The sequence below is a fragment of the Lutra lutra genome, chromosome 8 (assembly GCF_902655055.1).
Source record: "Lutra lutra chromosome 8, mLutLut1.2, whole genome shotgun sequence".
NCBI lineage: Eukaryota > Metazoa > Chordata > Mammalia > Carnivora > Mustelidae > Lutra > Lutra lutra.
The window spans coordinates 133941914-133960692 of NC_062285.1; the positions used below are offsets into that span (position 1 = coordinate 133941914).

The following is an 18779-nucleotide window of genomic DNA, read 5'->3' on the forward strand; positions in this document are numbered from 1 at the left end:
AGACTCTTAACTAGGGGAAACCAACTGAGGGTTGCTGGAGGGGAGGGGGCGGAGGGATGTGGTAATGAGTGATGGGCATTAAGGAGGGCACATGATGTCATGAGCACTGGGTGCTCTGTGCAACTGATGAATCACCAAATGCTATCCTGAAACTAGTAATACACTATATATTAATTAAAATTAACTTAAATAAAAAATTTTTTAAAAAAAGAAATTGGAGACCTGAGAGGCTGGAAAGCCTGGCCACCTCTCCCTCCTTTTCTCTTATCTCTCCTAAGTCTGCCCCAGCTGCCTCCTGCTTCCCACTCTGCATCTGACAGATCTTCCCTGCCCCTCGGCTGCCTGGTCCCCAGCTGGTGCTCTCCCCTCCCTGCAATCTGACCCAGGCAGGACTGTCTCCGCTTCACCCTTTCTGCCCCTCCCTGCTGCTCCCTCTTTGCCCCATCTCCCAAGGCACAAACTCCATCCCACCCTGGACATGTCACACTGTAGCTTCCGGCCCATCAGTCCGCCTGGTGTAAGGTGGCCCCTCATTCTGCTCACCACCAGCTCGAGTCTCTCGTCACACCTGGTGGGGACAGCTGGGTTTCCTGGGCGCAGCGGCTCATAGGACCCCTCTCAGCTTTCCAGCCTCTTAACACCTCAGCTTCAGTTTTCCCTGCCTGGAAAATCAGTCTGGGAAGATAAGACCTTCCGTTGTGGAAGGAACCAGAGGGATGATCTGGTCCAGATAGGTCACCAGGTGCCAGCTAGGATCAATTGGGACCTGCCTGCAGAATCTCAAGCTGTCCTCAAACTTTGCAGGAAGGACAGCCGTGATTAATTAGCAATGTCTGCCATGAGTGGGTGAAATTGATTAGTGATGTCTGCTACGGTGCGGCTTTATGAATGCCCAATATTGCCATCCATAATCTGGTCCAACTATTCAGAGTCAAAGGCAAAGAAGAAAAAAATTATATATATATATATATATATATATATTTATTTATATATATATATTTATTTGTATATATATACACACACACATATTTATATGCATATAAATATGTATTTATACATATACATATTATATACATATACATTTATATGTATTTATACATATTTATATGCATGTAAATATATTTATATGCACACATATAATTTGTATAACATATATTTATATTCTATTTACATATAGTAAAAATTCTATATATTCTATTTGGTTTATATTTATTGTGTATTCTGTTTATAGTATGTTGACTTATATTCTATTAAATATATATGTCAATTATATTTTTATGATATTTTACTTGTATTTTCCCATGAGACCATATCAGATGGTGCCCAGACACAGAATAAGATAAACCTGACTCCTATTAGTGAAAAAGATATCCCTTTTACAATCTTTTTGCTTTCTCACCATTTGTGGCTGGCTGGCATGTCTTCAACAGTGTCCCAACACTTGTTAACCTCCCCTTTAACCTAAGAGAGCAGACTTACAGCAGGCAAAGAATTGAGGCATTTTATTTTATTGTATTTACTTTTTACAGTCACCTTTATTAATAGTGAATATCAGCTTTTCCGTTTACAGAAGCAATACAAAGATTTTTCTTTTTAAATAAAAGTGAACAAAAAAGTGAAGGATTTGAAGAAAAATAATGAGGTAAACAATAACAGAGATGGCACACACAGGTCATTGAACATCTGTATGGCACAAATGCCCAAGACTTAAGAACCAGAACTGTCCCAAGAACTCTTCCAAGTGGAAACTGACTCACAGAGGGGTTTCATGGTTTGCGCGGGGACACAGAGCAAGGGTCTGGTCACGGAGCTTGGGTTTGATGCTCAGGCCAGGACTGAGGAGCCTCGTGGCCCAGAACACGTGGCATCGTATGTCAGGAGTGACCAAGTGCTCAAGCTCTTCCGTGGTAAGGATCCAAGACTCAGACAACCTCAGGAAAAGGGAGTTTATTTCGGACTTAAGGAAAATGAGACTCTTGAGCGAACCGTCGGTAGCACTCTGTCAGTGGGAGTCTCTGTAGCAGAACCCAGTGCCCTCTGCTAACCGGGCTGAACTCCTCCTCCCCAGGCTTCTCCAAGAGCCTTCTGCACAGGCACCTGCTCCCAGGGACCTACCTTCTTAAGACCCTGAGTTGAAATGCTCAAGACTAAGAGAAATCTGATTGGCCAGTTCAGGCCGGACCTCCCTGACTGGGCGGAGCTTCTGTTCTAAGCCAGCTCATAGGCAGCAAGCTTGTCGGCCTATGGGTGGGCTTGTGTCAGGCACCCAATCAGCTAGGAGCAGGCCCTATAAGTGCTTGGCTCAGTGCGCTCACCTATCAGGGACCTGGGAAGGAGTCCTTTGCTCCTTGGGGTTGCTACTGTGAGAGGAAGGTTGGGCAGGCATCACAGGTGTGATCTGTGCCAGGGACAGAAGGAAGAGAAGTGGAGAGGTGATGGGGAGAACCGAGGAGGAAGGGGTCAGCTGTGTGAGTCTGTGTTTGTGCTGTGGGGTGTGAGTCTGTGTTTGTGCTGCGGGGAGGACTGCGGTGAAAGGGGACGAGGCTCTTGCTGGAATGGGCATGCTGGAGCCTAGTGAGCCTGGGGCTTCGCCTCTCTGAGTCTTGACCTCAGAAGAGGATGATGGCCCCTCTGCGAAGGCAGCCGGGCACAGGGAGTCCAAGCAAGGTGGTCCCAGATAGTTCACTACAGGGAATAGGATAGGGGTGCCAAGCAAGTTGCCCGTCTGGACGCAGCGTGCCAGCCCCCTGAGTTGTGGAAGAGATCTCTCCAAGAGAGGTCAAGACTCCCTGTGACAGCCTCAGAACCAGCCACTAGGAGAGGTTTACTTCCCAGCAGCATGATTTACGAATCCATGAAACCACGATGGAAAGATCCAGCCAGTGTCTGCTTTCCCGGGGGATTCGCGTCACAAATTGGGCCACAGTGGCAAGGACACAGTAGCTAAGCATTCTGAGGTCACAAGAGATCCCAAGGGCAAAGTGACTGGGCCACTTTGTCTAGCCATCCCATGACACGGAAGCTTGAAGTCCGGGAGCATTAATGGATGCAGAGTTTCTCTCCAAAGGAAGCAGAAAGGACCCTTGAGGGATAAGGGGATTGGTCACCTGGATGAGGGAGGAGAGAGCACCGCAGGTACAGGGAATAGCATGTGCAAATGTGTGGGGTGTGAGGGAGCTGCTGGTGGCTCAGTAGGACCACTGGGAGGGTTCTAGGAGGTAATGTCCCAACATGACAGCCAGGCCAAGAAGTGGTGCGGAGGGCAGCGGGGAGCCATGGTGGGCTTTAAGCAAGGGCAGCAGAGCCATATGGTTTGTGGTTCGGAGAGAGCGCTCTGGCTGCCCTGTGGAGGATGGGCAGGAGGGGGTGGGACTGGGGCAGGAAGCCCAGTGAGGGGGACACGGTGAAGATCCCTGGAGAACCCTGAGAACTCTCCCTGAAGAGTCCTTGCAGGGCTCCAGAGGAGGGATGCTTTAAAGGCAAAAGCCATGGGACTCCGTGACAGCTGAGGGGAGTCACAGTGTCCCCACCCACTGCAATTCCTGGCTTGGGCCACAGGACCAGGGAGCAGCAGTTGCCATTTGGAAATGAATGCCCGAGGGGGCAAGGCTGGGTGGGAGCCCTCGGGGCAGGGATGTCCAGGGGGCAGCTAGGCACTGGGTGACTCAGCAGCGGACAAGCCTTGAGGACAGAGTCCTCACCTGGGCCTGGCACAACAGAGGGCAGCAGCCTGCCTTGTCTGTCTACACCAAGTGAGCCGGGTCCTGCTCCTGCAGCTCTTGGAGAGACACATAGGCATCGGTGTTCAGGGTCAGGCAGGAGGCAGGGGTTCCGACCTGGCCACACCCGGGGGGTCTAGCCCAGGGGAAGCCGATCCCCTCCCTGGGGCCAGGGGCCGGGACCTCCTCTCTTGCTTCTCCCAGGGCACGCTCCAGCGGTGGCTGGCTATCCTCCGGGTCAGACACTCCTGGGTTGGGAGACACCAGGGCCTGGGGGGCCCAGTCTCGGGGAGCTCCCTCCCGCAGAGGGGGGGGCAGCTTCTCTTCACAGGCTCCAGTGCCCCCCGCCATGGTGTTGGGGGGGGCGGGGCCACCCAGGAGCCCGGGAGAGAAGAGAAGCAGGTCATCCCCAGGGGGGAAGGTGCAGTAGGCATCGTCTTCTGCTGGCAGGGGCGGCAGGGGTGGGAGGAGAGACCCCTCAGGTGCCCCAGCCCCGCCCTCCTCGGACTCTTCTGTGCAGGGGTCATAGCTGAAGTACACCTGGCAGGCCTCGATCTCCAGAGCGTCAGGGAGGTGGAAGAAGAAGTAACCTTGGTTGGTAAAGCAGCTGGTCAGCGAGTGGCCGCTGGTCTCGGCCGAGGGTGAGGGCCCCTTCTGCTGCAGCAGGAGCAGCTGTGTGGCCTCGGTGTCCCAGTCCAGCACCTCCAGCGGGGAGATCTCAGGTGCCTGGGTATTGGGACTGAAGGATGACGAGGGGAAGGGCGAGGAGAGCCACTTCTGCCAGGAGAGAGAACAGATGGAAGGTGAGTAGGATGCCTCCTCCTCCAGAATCTCAGCAACAACTCCTCATTACGGTCTACTCAGGGCTTCCACCTCCAGGAAGGCCTCCCTGACTACACACCCCCCACAACACACACACACCGATTTGCAGATGCTCTGGGTCAGCCTGGGGAGGGTGATCCCTCTAGGTGCCCAGGGGATGTGTTGTTTCGATGAGGGACTGTTTATGGTGCTGTGAGCCTGGCACCACACGAGGCACCAGGCAAAGGGGAAAAGCCTCAGTGCCTCAGGTAGGGGCTAGCCAAGTGTGTGAGCCCATAAACCAGGGTCAAAGCTGAAAGGGCCCCGAATGGAGCCCATCTTGTCCACCTTACAGATGCCCAGAGAGGGGCCATCCCCTAGCCCTGAACACACAGCCGGCTCTCTGACAAAATCTCTGGTGGGCGCGGATGGTCCTGACGTTCTCTGTCCACCCCCCAGTGATATGCAGCCCCCTCCTGCCACACTGTCCCTCCACAGAGAGAAGAAAGTACCCGCCAGAGCCCTTCCCAGTAGCTCCAGAGTCCGGAGAGCCCTGGTCCTCACTGACCGTGTGACTCTGGGCAGGTTACTGCCCCTCTCTGAGCCTCAATCCCACAACACTTAGCCCCCTCTTTCCTAACTTCCTTATTGTGAGCAGGAGAATGTCAAAATAAGAAACTGAAGGCGGAACTCCCTGGCCCAGGGTAAAAGGCAGACCACCCACAGAAGCGAAAGGGACAGTAGGCCCTCAGGGGGTGTGATGGGGACCCAACAGCCCTCTGTCCTGGAAGCCCTCAGCAGCTGGACTGGTGTCCCCTGAGCACACGGACCAGGCCCATTGGGCTCCTCCTACACTTCTGCGCCCAGTAGGCTGGGAAGAGAGGGAGAGAGCAGGTTCCGGGGAGTGGAGTGGGGAGGGGGGTCCAGCCCTGGAGGAGGCAAGGGAGGATGGGAAGGGCTGTGCAACCAGAAGGAGAGGCCGGGGCTGTGACCAGCCCTGCCTGGTGTGCCGGCCCCTCTCAGAGGGTCAGCTACTTCCTGGGCCTGGGCTTCCGTCCTCAGTGCCCTGAAGTTGGGGGGACGGGGCAGGGAGGCAGGTGCAAGGAGGAACACATCCCCCTTCACACACACACATTCACACACTGGCACGCATATCCCCGGGTCCCCTGGACAGAGCAGTGGGCCTTGTGGCCTGGTAGCTAGAGGTCCTGGGGTAGGGAGAGAGGAGCAGACCTCCCACCCAGATGCAGAGGAGAGGGTAGGGTCCCCTTGACCCGCCCCAAACCTCACCACATTGTGCATCCCACAGCTTCCTTGGGATCTACCTTCCACACCCCAGGTCTGGAGCAAGCATCTAGACCTGGGGATGACCACATGGGAAGACAGAGTGGTTGGTACCTCTCTAGGATGGAGCCCACTCCCAGCTCAAAAGGTCCTAGTCCCATAGAATCAGAAAGATTTCACCCGGGAAGAGGACTAAGGATGCATCCAGTCCAGCCTCCATCCAGGAGTCCCTTCTGCTATATTTCTGACATACAGTCAGCCAAGACTTGCTAGAATGCCTCTGTTGACAGGGAGCTCACTATCTTTAGGGCTTTAGGAAGAATTTTAAGGAGGTCCATTCCCCCACATCGAGAGAACCGTAGGCAAGCTATCCCCAAATCTTGGGAGTTTTCCAAAGAATTCCAGAATGGGCCCTGATCAGCCGTAATAGGGAATTTCAAAGCCAACTCTTGACATCTCTGGCCCAGTATGGCTTTCCAGCCCTTCCGCACTCCTGCTGATCTCCCTCCACCCCGACCTCATCCTCCGTCAAATCTAGAGTGAGAGAAGCAGCCCACCACAGCCCCTTTCTGCCACAACACTTCCTTCCTGAAGCAAGCGTGGGCTCCGGGAGGGGAGACGACTGAGGTTTAAATGGGGTTCAGCGTTACAACTATCTGGGCCAGCACCTTCCCAGTGACTCTGCTTCGATTGATGAGAAGCAGCTCAAAGAATTGTTACCATGAGGGATAAGGTGTTGGAGCCTGCCCAGCGCTTCCTGCAGAGGGTGAGGAACCGCTGCCCATTAAGAGAGTCGGCACAAGTTGGGGGGTGCGGAGCGGAGAAGGGGCAGGTCCCGCTCAGTCAGCAGACCGGTGACCGAAATTCTAGCTAGGGCCCCTTGAGCACTTACTACATGCCAGCCAGTGATCTTGGGCCCATCCACGTAAGTAACACTTACGTAAGTTTCCCTCCCTGTTGTACAAGTGGGAAAGCTGAGCACAAGAGACATTCCGTAACGCGCCCGAGGTCACACAGCCAGGAAGGGCTGGAGCCGGGATTAGAACCAGACTGTCTGGCTCAGACAGGAGGTGCCATTCAGCCTGAGAATGCTGGTGCCCGAGCTCGGGAAAGGGACCCACACCCAGCCTAGAGGCTGCTCGCTTCAGTATTTGTCTCCTTTCGCAAAGTGCAAACCCACCACCTCCACCCACTCACACCTCTGGCCGCCCCCGCTGCCAGCCTGAGCCAGATGCCTGCTTCTCTCCGCCAGCTCCAGACTCCTACCTGGAAATCTCCTCCATGCTCTGACTTCAGCTGGGAAAAGAACTCTGATGGGTCTGGGATGTGGCACTTCAGAACCTTCTTCAGCCTGAACAGGGAAAGAGGAGGGAGGGAATGAGGATGAGAAGGGAAAGGGGCCATGGTGTCCCGCTGGCACCCCACTGCCCTGAAGGGAGGGTACAGAGCCATTCCGCATTCATCTGTTGGATCAGTACAAAGTGAATGTCCAGTAAGGGAGGGTGGGGGCCTAGGGACACAAGAATGGCAGACAGAGAAGGTCTCTTTCTGACATTCTGATGGGGAGACAGACACGAACCAAGTGTGCAACATGACACAAAGCAGAGGTCTGTGCAAAAGAAGGATGTGGGGGTGGGGGACCACAGGAGCCCAAGTGGTCAGGGACTGCACAGAGCCAAATGTTTGGAGTAGAGAGAACAAGGAGGCAGGAGGTAGGAAAGAGACCAGATTGTGTGTCTCCATGTCCAGACTGTCATGGATGGTCGTTCAGGTTGTGCACTGCCCAAGGGCTCCCGGTTTTAGGGGGGTAGTGAGTGGGTGCTGAATTCCAGCCCATGCTCTGCTTGCCACATTGAGTGCCCTAGTATCTGTATGCATCAGCCTCAAAAATGTGGTCATAGCCTCAAGGACCCAGAAAGCCTGGCTGCTTTAGATGCTGGTTAGATGTTCAGGCTCAGGTCAGCCCTCTCTTCCACCCCTTCTGGTCTCCAGCCACACTTGCCTCCCTGAACTCTCAGTTGCTGTAATGCTGCTTTGCATTACACATGTAGGGCCTTTGCACACCCTGTTTCCTCTGTTTGCCTATGCACTCCCCATCCCCTCCCCATGCCTGGTTAGCTCCTCCTTCAGATTTCAAGGGAATCATCACTTCCTTAGGCATGTTTCTGCTGGCCATCCCCCAGCCAAGTTTCCTCTCCCTGTGGCCTGCTTCCAACCCATCGAGTACCTTCCTTTACCCTTTTATCGTGGTGTGTCATTGTACTTGCGTATGATTTATAAACATCTGCCTTCTTCCATGCGACCATGAGCTCAATGAAGCCGGGACCACAAGTATGTAGCCTGCCCTTATATTCCCAGCACTCAGTACCAGTCCTGGCACTGAGCTGGGGCTCGACAAAGGGATCTAGAGAGATCCCTGAGGACACATACACATAGAGACAGCAGGCATTTGCACACACGCATACACACACATGTGCACACACATACTCAGAGTCATGCTCTGGGCGGGGTCTCCGTGGGGCTCTCCCTCCCCGGCTCCCCTCAGGCTGGTTCCCTGGGGTTCCGTCTTTGGGGGTTGGTGCCAGGGAAAAGCTAGGTATCAGGCAGGGAGGACTGTGGGGAGGGCAGAGGGAGCACAGGTGTGTCTGAGCAGGAGTCTGAGCTGAGAGCCTGAGCAGTCAGGGGGTGTGTGTCAGATGAGAGCACGAAGGAGCGGGAAAGGAGGGCTCTTACCACGATCGGATGTACTGACAGTTGGCCAACAAGTAGACCAAGATGAGAAAGCCGAAGGCACTGCTAAAGCCCACGATGACATGGCCAAACCAAGGAAAGGACAGAGTCTGCTTCCCTGAGGCCACCCAGGGGTGGGAGGAGAAGCGGGGAGAGAGGTTAGAGAAGCGCCCCCGCTCGCCCAGATCCCTCTAGCATCCCCCACCCCCTGCAGCCACCCTGGTGCCTAGGGACAGGCTGGCCTCTGACCCAAGGCTTTGGCAGGTCCCGGCTGGCCCAGGAGACCTGCCGTGGGCCCAGCTGACAAGGGGCATCGCGTGCCTCATCACAGCAGGTCTGCCGGGTAGCACAGTGCCCACTTTATAGATGCAGAAACTGAGGCTTCCAGATGCGAGCAGCCCCCCCCGACCACACTGCTCACCCTGCAGGGTCACAATGAGTGGGCTAACCATAGCAGGTGAGCCCGACTCAGGCTGAGCCCTGTACCCCAGTCCCAGGCCTCCCCCACCAGCTGCCCTCCAGGCCACACACCAGCCATCCCCTCCCGTCTGAGCTCCGTCCCACCCCTTCTGTCCCCTGGTACCTGCAGGCCTCGTCCTGAAGGCCAAGGGCTGACTCCAGGGACTCCAAGCCTTGTGACTGCCTAGGTGGGCCCTGACCCGCACTTGAAATTCATACAAGGTGCCCGGAGTAAGTGTCTCAAGGCAAATCCATTGCTGGTTTTGCCTGAGGATCAGCACGGAGGCCTCCTGGGGCAGAGAGAGGCGGGGGGCTGTCAGAATGGAGGGGGCCCCACAGCCCACCTCACCTCCCATGGCAGGGGCTGGCTGGGAGGCTGAGTGGGCGACACCTGCATTCCTCCCTGCCAGCTCCTCCCCTGCCACTCTCCCCCCGCATCCCTGACTACTCAGCCCCAAACCCCAAGGGCATCCTGAACCCCTCCCTCTCACTCACCATCCATGCACAGAGCTGCACGGACAGGTGGCTTCCCAGGGCCTCTGAAATCTCAGAGGATAGTCACCTGCCTCTTGGCCATGTAAACTCTAGCCCTGACATCTGCCACCAGCTGGAAGCCCTGGGCTGTCGGGGGGCACATAGGGGGCGGGGAGGCCAGAGCAGGCAGGACAGGGGAGCAGCAGGGGCCTCCTGGGGACTACCGTGGCTTTGCTGACATGAAGCCTGGACAGGGTGACCAGGACTGGAGGGAGGAGTCGGGGCAGGTGGGGACCAGGCCATGCACTCACCTCCCAGCTGTGGCCTGGGGACCTTGTCCGGGCCTCAAACTCCAGGTAACTTTCAATGTAATGGGAGGACTGCGGGACTTTCCAGGTTATGTTGCATTTGTGGGTCCCGACATGGGTGATTTGGAGCAAGTCGGGGGCCATCAGGCGAACTGGAGGTGAGAGAGAGGAAGAGACAGTGACCTCGGGGGATGCTGGGTCACCATGACATGCCAAGAGGATAAAGTTCAGACATGCCCCCATCTCTACCTTTGCACCTGCTCCTTCTCCCTCCTGGGCACCCTCCTCACCCCCCAGAGATCCTCACCTCCTTGGAGAAGACTTCTTCTACCCCCTAACCTGTTTTATTCCTGCCTAGCACTTAACCCCACCTGATACATCAAGTATTTATTTGGGGTTCTTTGTTCATTTTCCATCTCCCCCAGCAGACCGTGTGCTCACTGAGGGCAGGGAATGTGTTCTCCGACGTATTCTTGGTGCCTGGAGCATTACCTGATTAAGACACCTGATAATCTGCTGTATGAAAACAAATGAAGGCCTCTGTTCTCTGCCTCCAGAATGGATCTGAGAGCTTTACAGGAATCGTTTCATGTCATTTAATTGAATCTCAGGAACCTTATAGGATTATAAGATTTAATAATTCTGAAATTAAACTGACCTAAGTTTTTCTAAGCCTGGGACTCTTGAACTACACGAATAACACTAAGTGAATGTCTGTTGAGCATGTGTTAAGCAGTCACAGACTCACAGACTCCTTATAGCAACCCGGGGTCACAGACTCCTTATGGCAACCCAGGGTCCAGCCGATAACGGATTCTCCCCATTCTTGACGGGCAAACTGAGGCTCAGACGTGTGAAATGATATTCTGGGCAGACCTCATTCTGTTAAGGCAAGGCTGCATTGAGCACCCTGTCTAGATCTTGCCCTTTCTCCCTTATATGGTCTGGGGATGGGACTGGGCATGCTATCATTCAAAAACCTTCCCAGAGCACTGCCCAGATAAGGCTTGGTGCTGGGTACTTGGAGTAGAGACTTAGGGAGGATAGATGTTCTGCCCTCAGGGAGCTCACAGCCCAGTGAGGGAGACAGTCCCCAAATCAGGCATTAAGGACCCTGAAAAAACATAAACACCCTGAAAGAGGAAGTACGAAGGGCTGGGAGAGTCTGGGAAGGCTTCCTGGTGGAGGTGACTCTTCACTGAGCCTTGAATGGTGAGGGGGAACTTTTCTGATGGGAAGAGCTTTCTGGGCTGTGGCACCCACAAATGCAAGGGCTCAGAGGCATGAATGGGCAAGTTGAATTCAGAGAGCTGGCCTTTGGTTGTGACAGGAATACAGGCCAGGAGAGGAGCAGTGCTCGATTGGGAAGCCCGGGCCAGATGCTGAGTATCGGGGGAAGGAGCCAGAACTACAGCCTGAGGGCAGTGCGCAGTGAGAGGTCACACGTGGGTATGGAAAGAGACTGGATCAGGGAGGGTCCCAGAGGGAAAAACAGGACGGGGGTTCCCAGCCCGTCCCAGTCCCCCTACCCTTCCCAATTCCTCACTCACGGTTCTCAAAGGGCTTGAAGTCCTGGGTCATCAGTGTCCTCCACTTCCCCCCTTCGTGGCATATCACGCTCATTTTGACAATGTCAGCCGCAGTCAGACTCTGAGCCTGCAAGAGAAGGACATGGTAGGGATGGGGCACAAGTGGTGGGGACGATAGGAGAGAGGGAAGACCAAGACCACAACAAAAGTGGGGCCCCTCCATGAGCCCCTCCGGCTAAGGCTGGGGTCGGCAGGCTTTTTCCGTGAGGGTGCAGAAAGTAAATATTTCTAGCTTTGCAGATCAAACGGTCTCAGTCGCAACTACTCAATTCTGTTGCTGGCCTGTGAAAACCAACCAGAGACACCATAGGAGAATGGCATGGCCGTGTGCCAATAAAACTTTATTTACAAAAACAGGCAGCAAGCAGAGTTTGATCCGTGATCTAAAGTGAAGTGAGCTGCCTTGAAAGGGAGGGAGTTCCCCATCCCAAGAGGCATGCAAACAGGATGAGCCCCCAAGAGAAGGCAGGTCTGGAACTGTACCTGTGTAACAGTTCGGAGTGTGAAAGCCTACCTCTCCCCACTCCCACACCCTGGCTTTTGGGGAAGGAAATGGGCACGCGGCAAGCCTCTCCCATGGGCAAGCACTATTCGGGCGCCTTAGGCATTTCTCTGACTGATTGTCAGAGCAAACCATCCTCATAATGCAGGTGAGTGGCCCAAAGTCATGCATTGGTCAGCAGGGAACTCTGGATTCAAAACCAGGCCTCTGTAACCACTGTCCCCACAGAGACGCAGCCCTAGGCTGTGACACCTGACCGAGGGCTGTGGAATGAGTGGCTTACGGCAGCCTCCTCCCTGTGCAGAAGAGCACCTTGTGGGAGGAAAGTCTGATGCATGTCCCCTCCAGATCTGTGCTCTGGGTTCTGAGGTGGTGTTTTCAGGTCCAGGACCCAGGACACAGTCCCTCTGACCTACCTGCCACAGGGCCCACCATGAGCGAAACTTGAACCTGATCGTATGAGTCCCCAGAGCTGGGAACAATTCCTCCCTCTCCAACCCAAGGACGCTGCCCCTTGCTGTGTCTGGCTGTTGTAGGGGCCTGATGTTTCCAGATAATGATAGTAGTATCGTCATTATTACTATGATCATAGTCCTTACAAAGATGCCAGGAATATATTGTGTTGGGTTCATCCTCTGTCCACGCACTCTTCTGCATGCTGGACACACATTCTCTCATTTAACTCAACACCCTGTGAGACAAGCCCTATGTCTCCTCTCGTCCTGCAGCCAAGAAGGCTGAAGCTCAAAGAGGCTAGGGCCTCGCCTGAGGTCACACAGCGAGGAAAAGGTGGGGCCAGGATCCGAAGGCAGACCCTCTGCAGAGCTCACGGGGACAGGCACGGCCATCTGACTCTAGAAGTGTGAGCCTATCTCCACATTCTCCTGCCCCTTAAGAATGGGTATGACCCAATGACGGCTGGAAGAGGTGGTCTGGGCAACCCTAGTGCCCGCTGCTGTCAAGGACGGCGTGACCAACAGTAATTTGATGCCCATGCATGGACGTGGCCACATGCCCATCTAGAAGGTTCAGTCCCAGCTCTGCCCCTCACTGGCAGGGCCTCTCTGCGCCTTAGTTTCCTCTCTGGTAAGAAAGGGGCAGTGCTGGAGCCCACCCACAAAGTCCCCAGGATCCACGGACTGCAAAGTCAAGGGCATGCTCTGCTCTGGGCACAGTGTTTAGTGCTTTAACCCCCAGAACAGCTCTCCGAGGCAGGTGCCATCATTCTTGCCACTTCACGAAGGGAAGCCTAGGACGCAGCAGTTGCCTGATGTCACCCAGTGGGTGTTACAGTGGAGCCGGGACCAGGTGCCCAAACCTTCAGCTCCAGGATCCACACTCTTAAGCCCATGCTGCCTTGCACTTGCAAAGACCTTGGAAGACTCAGAGGGGGTGTTGTTACGGGTGGGCACCCCTAGCCCCACCTGATAAAGAGTACAGAAGTGTCGCGGGACCCACAAAGCATGAGGAGAAGAGTGGAGCAGAGGCAGAATGACCGAGCCCCTCGGACCACAGATCTCTCAAGCCTCAGTCAGCCCTGAGTTCTGGCCTTTGGATGCTGCCCTGCTTCCTTCTGCCTCTCTTGCCCCGGGGCAGCCGGCTGTAGCCAAAGTCACTGGGCTCTCTGAGCCCTGCTCTGCCCCTGGAAGCTCCCTGCCCCGCACCTGCCCTCCCCTGGGCTCTCTTCTCGGCTCTCAGTACTCACATCTGGGGATCCAAGAATCAGGTGACAGACCCAGAACGCCGGGCTCAGTGGGAGCAGCTCGCAGGATCTGTTCCAAGGCCTTTCAAGGCAAAAGAACCTCCTTAGGACAAAAGGAGGGACCCCCAGAGCCGGCCCTCGGGATGGCCCCGCCCTTGCAGCAAGGCCAGTCTGTGCAGGCTCTATGCCAACCTCAGCAGAGACCCCCATCCCCCCACCTGCTCCCCTTCCCATCACGAGCACCTCTTCCTGTCCTCCCCAGCCTGGCCTCACAGTAGCCACAGTGATCTTCTAGAAGCAAACAGTGCAGGACACGTCTGCCTCCCCACCTAAAGCCCTCCAGAGTCTTCCCTCAGGGCTGGACTTGCAACCCTGTGGAATCGCCACCCACCCAAGACCACGGCCAAACCCAAAGCCACCTTTGCTGTTGTCATCAAGATGCATGGATCACAGATCACAGCAGCCCCTTCCCTGACTCCCTCCCAGCCCCCAGAATCCCAACCATGCCCAGGCCCCTGTTTTCATAGCTGCCCTAGATGTCTCTCAGAAAGCTTAGGGAGCCCCCTTTCTTCCCCCGCCCCTTGCTTCTGAAGTCAACTTTAGTCTTGACCCATCAGTCTCACAGCCCAGTGTCCCCAAACTACCCTGTCTAGCTCATCTCCGGCCCCTCCCCTGCAGCCTGGACCCCCACTCCTCACTCCTGCCCTGGTTCCAGGAGTCTAAATATCCAGCCCCTTTGTTTTCCAGACTTCAGGGACACCAAGAGTCTGTGGGTCCTATCAATCCAGATTCTCAAAGTGCAACATCTTGGAGTCTGCCAGGAAGGAGTCCCAAGATTCTAAGATTATAGGAAACCCCCACCCCCACCCCGCACACCAATCCCGAGATGCTGTCTTCTTGCTGGTCAACCCCACACTCACCGTCTATCTGGCCAAGCATGGATCTTGCAGGACGAGGCCTGTGGGTCCCCATCCCAGCTCCAGGCACAGGAGATGTTGGCTTTTGAGTTGTAGAAACATGTGAGCTTGGGGGTGTCTGCTAACAAGATGAGGCATGAGTGGCTGGCCGCAGAAGGGCCAAGGGAGAAGGTGGACACCTGATCTCTGGTCCCGTTGCCCTTGCCTCCCTCCTGCCCCTGCTGAAGGGCCTCTTCCCAGAAGCAGGGGTCCTGAAAGGGGTTCTACAAGAGTTGGCCGCCTTCCCAAGAGAAAGAACAGCTATCCAGATGCCAGGATCCTCACCATCTGCCGCTGTGAATCCCTGAGGGATGGCCAGGGCCAGGAGGAAGACAAGGAGGGACAGATAGCAGGACAGAGCCGGCGCTGCCATCACATCCACGGGTGGGAGCTGGGGAAGAGAGCCCTGGGGGAAAGAAAGGGGGAGAAAGCACAAGTGAACACCTGCTCCAGGTCCCTGGTCGCTGTGAGAGGCAGGCCGAGCCCTGCCCATCTCAGGGTGGCCCATTCCACTCTCTACCAAGCCAATACCATCCAGTCTCAGGGCCTTTGCACCTGCTGGTCCCTCAGCCCCACACATGCTCCCTTCCTTTGGGGATTCGGGGAGCCATACATTGTCAGGGCTCAGAGGGCTCTCTGAGAGAGCCCACACCCTTGTTCAAAAGCTGGGGAAACTGAGGCCCAGAAAAAGGAAAGATTCGCTCGGGTCCGCACAGGGAGACCAGCACAGAGCTGGGATTACAGCTCACCTCTTCCCTTCCCTGCTGCCCCCTTAGTCACACCTAAAACCATCATCAGGAGGCTCCTAGAAGCCAGGCTGTGTTCCGCTCTTTAAATGAAGCAGCAAAAACTCTACTGGAGATCCTCTCATTATCTGCATTTTCAGATGGGGAAACTGAGGCAAAAGGACGTAAAATAAACTGCCCAAGATCACAGAGCTGATCAGAGGCAGGTGTGGAATCCAAGTCAGGGCAGACCCAGAGCCCAGAAAGGGGCGCCTATAGCTTCTCTGACTCTGTCTCCCCCCACCACTGAGACGGGCGACACACTCGATACTCACGGACTATGTCACAGAAGTACTCGGGGGTGTACTGAGCACTCCCACTGTGCCCAGCAATTAACGTACACTAGATCATCTTCTCTCCCCGGAGGCTTGGGGCTGGGTGCTTGTATTATCCCCTTACACAGATGAAGAAACTAAGGCTCCGAGTCCTTCACCCGCCAAGGTCACATGTGCAGAAGAGGCAGAGCTGGAATCTCATCCCCCGCTCGCTCGACCACAGGACCTGTTCCCTCACATCCTTTGGCCCTGCCCAGACCCTGTCCCAGGCACTGGTCCCAGAGGTAAGGTCACCAGCCCTCCACCCCTGGAGTCGAGGAGTCAGGGCCCAGCAAGGGCACAGGCCAACTGTCAGGTGTCTGGCTTGAGTTTGAAAAGGAGACCCCGGTCCAGCATCCCCACGGGATGGGGAGTTCCCCAGTGGGGATAGGGGATGGGGGCTGGTTGCCTTTTTCCTTGGGAACACCCCCACAGCACAGGGCACAGCGTTGAGACCCTCAAGGGGTCCAGTAAGCCCCCCTGTGCCCCCCTACTCACTCAGTCACGGCCTGGGAGCATGGGTACTATCTGCCCCCTGGAGGGTGCCGCCCCTGGCCAGCACCAGCCGGCAAGGCAAGCCCATGCCCAAGGCAGGACCTGGTATAGAGCTTCAGGATGACAGGAGGAGAGTCGGGGCAAAGGCATACAAGATCACAGGAAGGTCAAGGCCAAACCACAGCCCCAGCCGCGGCGAGCCAGCAGAGCAGAAACACCATCTACAACGAGTTCCCCACCACTCATAGCAGAAAGGGCGCAGCGATGTACATCACGATTGCAAAGGGCACAGAGAGGGGAGTGTGGGCTGTTCCTGAGCGGGTCGGGGCAGGGAGGGCTCCAGGACGGCGCCAAGGCTGCACCCTCCGGCCAGGCAGGGAACTGAGGTTCAGGGAGGTTAAGGAATCTGCTCAAGGCCACGGGCCCAGCCTCAGGGAGAGCAAGCAGGACCTCTGAGTCCTAAGCCCCATGAGCCCTGGGTTCGCACGCACACCCACACTCCCTGCCCTTCATGGGGGCACAGCGACACTCACTGACTCATGAGGTCCCCACTGCAACCCTGGAAGGTGGCTGTCGTCACCCCCACCACCCCTGCGACAGATGCCAAGACTGAACTTAGCGCTGCCCCGGGCAGCTGGACTCAAAGCCAGTCATCTGATTTCAAGTGAGAAGATGACAATGATGATGACAATGGTGATGATGGTGACAGGGATGAGGACGGGAATGGTGACAGAGCTGGTGACTAATACTCGACTCTCATTCTGTGCCCAGGTCCTTAGCACTCAGCAGATATCACCCCACTTAGTCCCTGCAGCAACCCTGGGAGTAGGTACCGTTATGACTCCTTTTCTCAGATGAGGAGGCTGAGGCCAGTAAGCCTCTCGCCCAGGCCAGAGTGGGGCCGAGCCGGGGGTTGAACTGGGTCAGTACTGCCTGATTTCCCGCCACTGCTGGGGCTGAAACTGTGGGCCATAGAGCGCTGGGGGCAGGAGGCGCGGGGGAAGGGCAGAGGGCGGTGGGGTGAGGACCAGAGGCAGGAGCTCCACAGCCAGACCACCAGCTGTGATGGGCACCATCTCGCCTCATCCTCCTGGCCACCACCCCCCAACACACAAGGTGGTGGGTGGAGGGGCGGGGAGCTGGCCTCTTGCTGTTTAACTCCAGAAGCATCTCCCCAGCTGGGTTCGGAATCCAGGCTATAGGGCTAGGAGGGGGGACCCTCAGAAATGGCTCTGCCCCCCAGCCACCCCCCACTGAGGTCTCCAAACACAGTCCAGGACAGGAGGCCTTGTCCCCCAGGAGAAAGGCCAGCCCCAGAGATGGAATCCTATCCACTCTAGTGGTGCCTGGAGACACTACAGACCTGTCTGCTCACACGGCCAAGGGAGGGACAATCCGGACTCAAACCCGCCAGTCTGTGCCCCCCGCCCCCGCTGCCGCCCAGGGCCCCCAGAGAGGAGACAACCCCACTTCGTGGCCAGGTCTCAGAGGGGCCCCCTCCCTCCCCTCCCACCCCAGAGCCTCTTAAGGAGCACTTTACACGGGGATGCCTCCCCAACATGGGTCCCATTCCACAGCCGCCCGGAGGGAGCTCGCGTGTCTCCCTACCCCACATCCCAGTGTCCTCCATCTGGGGCTCAGCTGGCCTCCCCTCTCCCAGTCCTCCTGCCTCTTTCTTCACTCCTTCTGGGTTAGGACGCCCCTTATCCCAGAGCAGCCCCCAGCTTCCCCAGGGATGGGCTGGGAAGGAGGGGTAGCCCGGAACTAGGGACCAGCTTTTTCTTCAAAGCCAAAACCCTGATCAGGACCTGCCTCATCCTGGAGGGATTTAGAGATAAGGTTGGGGGCCAGGAGGGCTGGGAGATGGAAGTTCCAGTGGAACCTCCTGGGGCATCTAGGAGATGAGAGCTGGAAGATGTCCCATGACCTTCGCTTCCAGCCCCAAGCTGCAGGCAGGGCCGGGAGGGAGACCCCAGGTCGCTGGGAACCAGGCAGCGGCAGGGTGAGGGCAGAGTCACCTGGCTGAGACATGGAGCCGCAGTGCGCTCTCTCGGGATCTCTCCGCTGCTGGGTCCGCAGCCATCTCCCCCGGAGCCCGGCTCTGACTCCCTCCAACTCCGGCAGCCCAGGTAGCAGCTGGCTGAGGAGGCCGGCAAAGACTAAAACCCCAGGGCCAGCCCACTTCCTGTGCAGAGGATGGAGGGGGCAAGGCCTGGGGTGGGGACCGGGAGAGATCAGGCTGGTGAGAAACTCTGAAACTCCTGAAGCACCTAGGGGCCCGATAAAGATCTCCCTCCCCCGCTGGGGGGAGGTGGGACTGTGTGGGTGTCTTGGCAGCCGACACACTCACATATGCTCTCGCGCGCGCTCACACACGCACACACATACATGCCCGGTCCCTCTCATATGGGTGCCTTGTGGCACGTAGGAGCCTGAGGGGTACAGCCCCTTCTTTTTTCCCCCTCCACCACCCCAGCCCATCTCATAGGGGGCCACTTCAAGCCTCTGACACCTTCATCCAGTCACACACACACACACACACACACACACAGCCACTAACAAGTCCTTTGAGGTGTCCCCAGTGCTACTCACACCTATACCACCACCTCTCAGAGACCTCCCTTTTCACCCAGGCTTCCAGGGACCCCGCTACTTAATTCA

At 56.2% G+C, this 18779-nt stretch overlaps 1 protein-coding gene across 2 annotated transcripts; it reads right to left on the reverse strand.

The window, feature by feature from the left end:
* Positions 1–1493: 1493 nt before the first annotated feature.
* Positions 1494–18323, reverse strand: IL2RB (interleukin 2 receptor subunit beta). 2 transcript variants are annotated; one of them, XM_047742903.1, is made up of 10 exons: positions 18137–18323; positions 14810–14930; positions 14489–14606; positions 13572–13650; positions 11326–11431; positions 9779–9927; positions 9118–9283; positions 8538–8652; positions 7071–7155; positions 1494–4496 (listed from the first exon to the last, which is right to left on the reverse strand). In XM_047742903.1, exons 2-10 carry the CDS (start codon positions 14895–14897, stop codon positions 3744–3746), a joined length of 1659 nt encoding a protein of 552 aa, XP_047598859.1. In that variant the 5' UTR covers positions 14898–14930; positions 18137–18323; the 3' UTR covers positions 1494–3743. The 2 variants fall into 2 exon arrangements, with proteins under 2 accessions (XP_047598859.1, XP_047598860.1); XM_047742904.1 differs by having other exon boundaries at positions 14489–14603; positions 18137–18322.
* Positions 18324–18779: the final 456 nt, after the last annotated feature.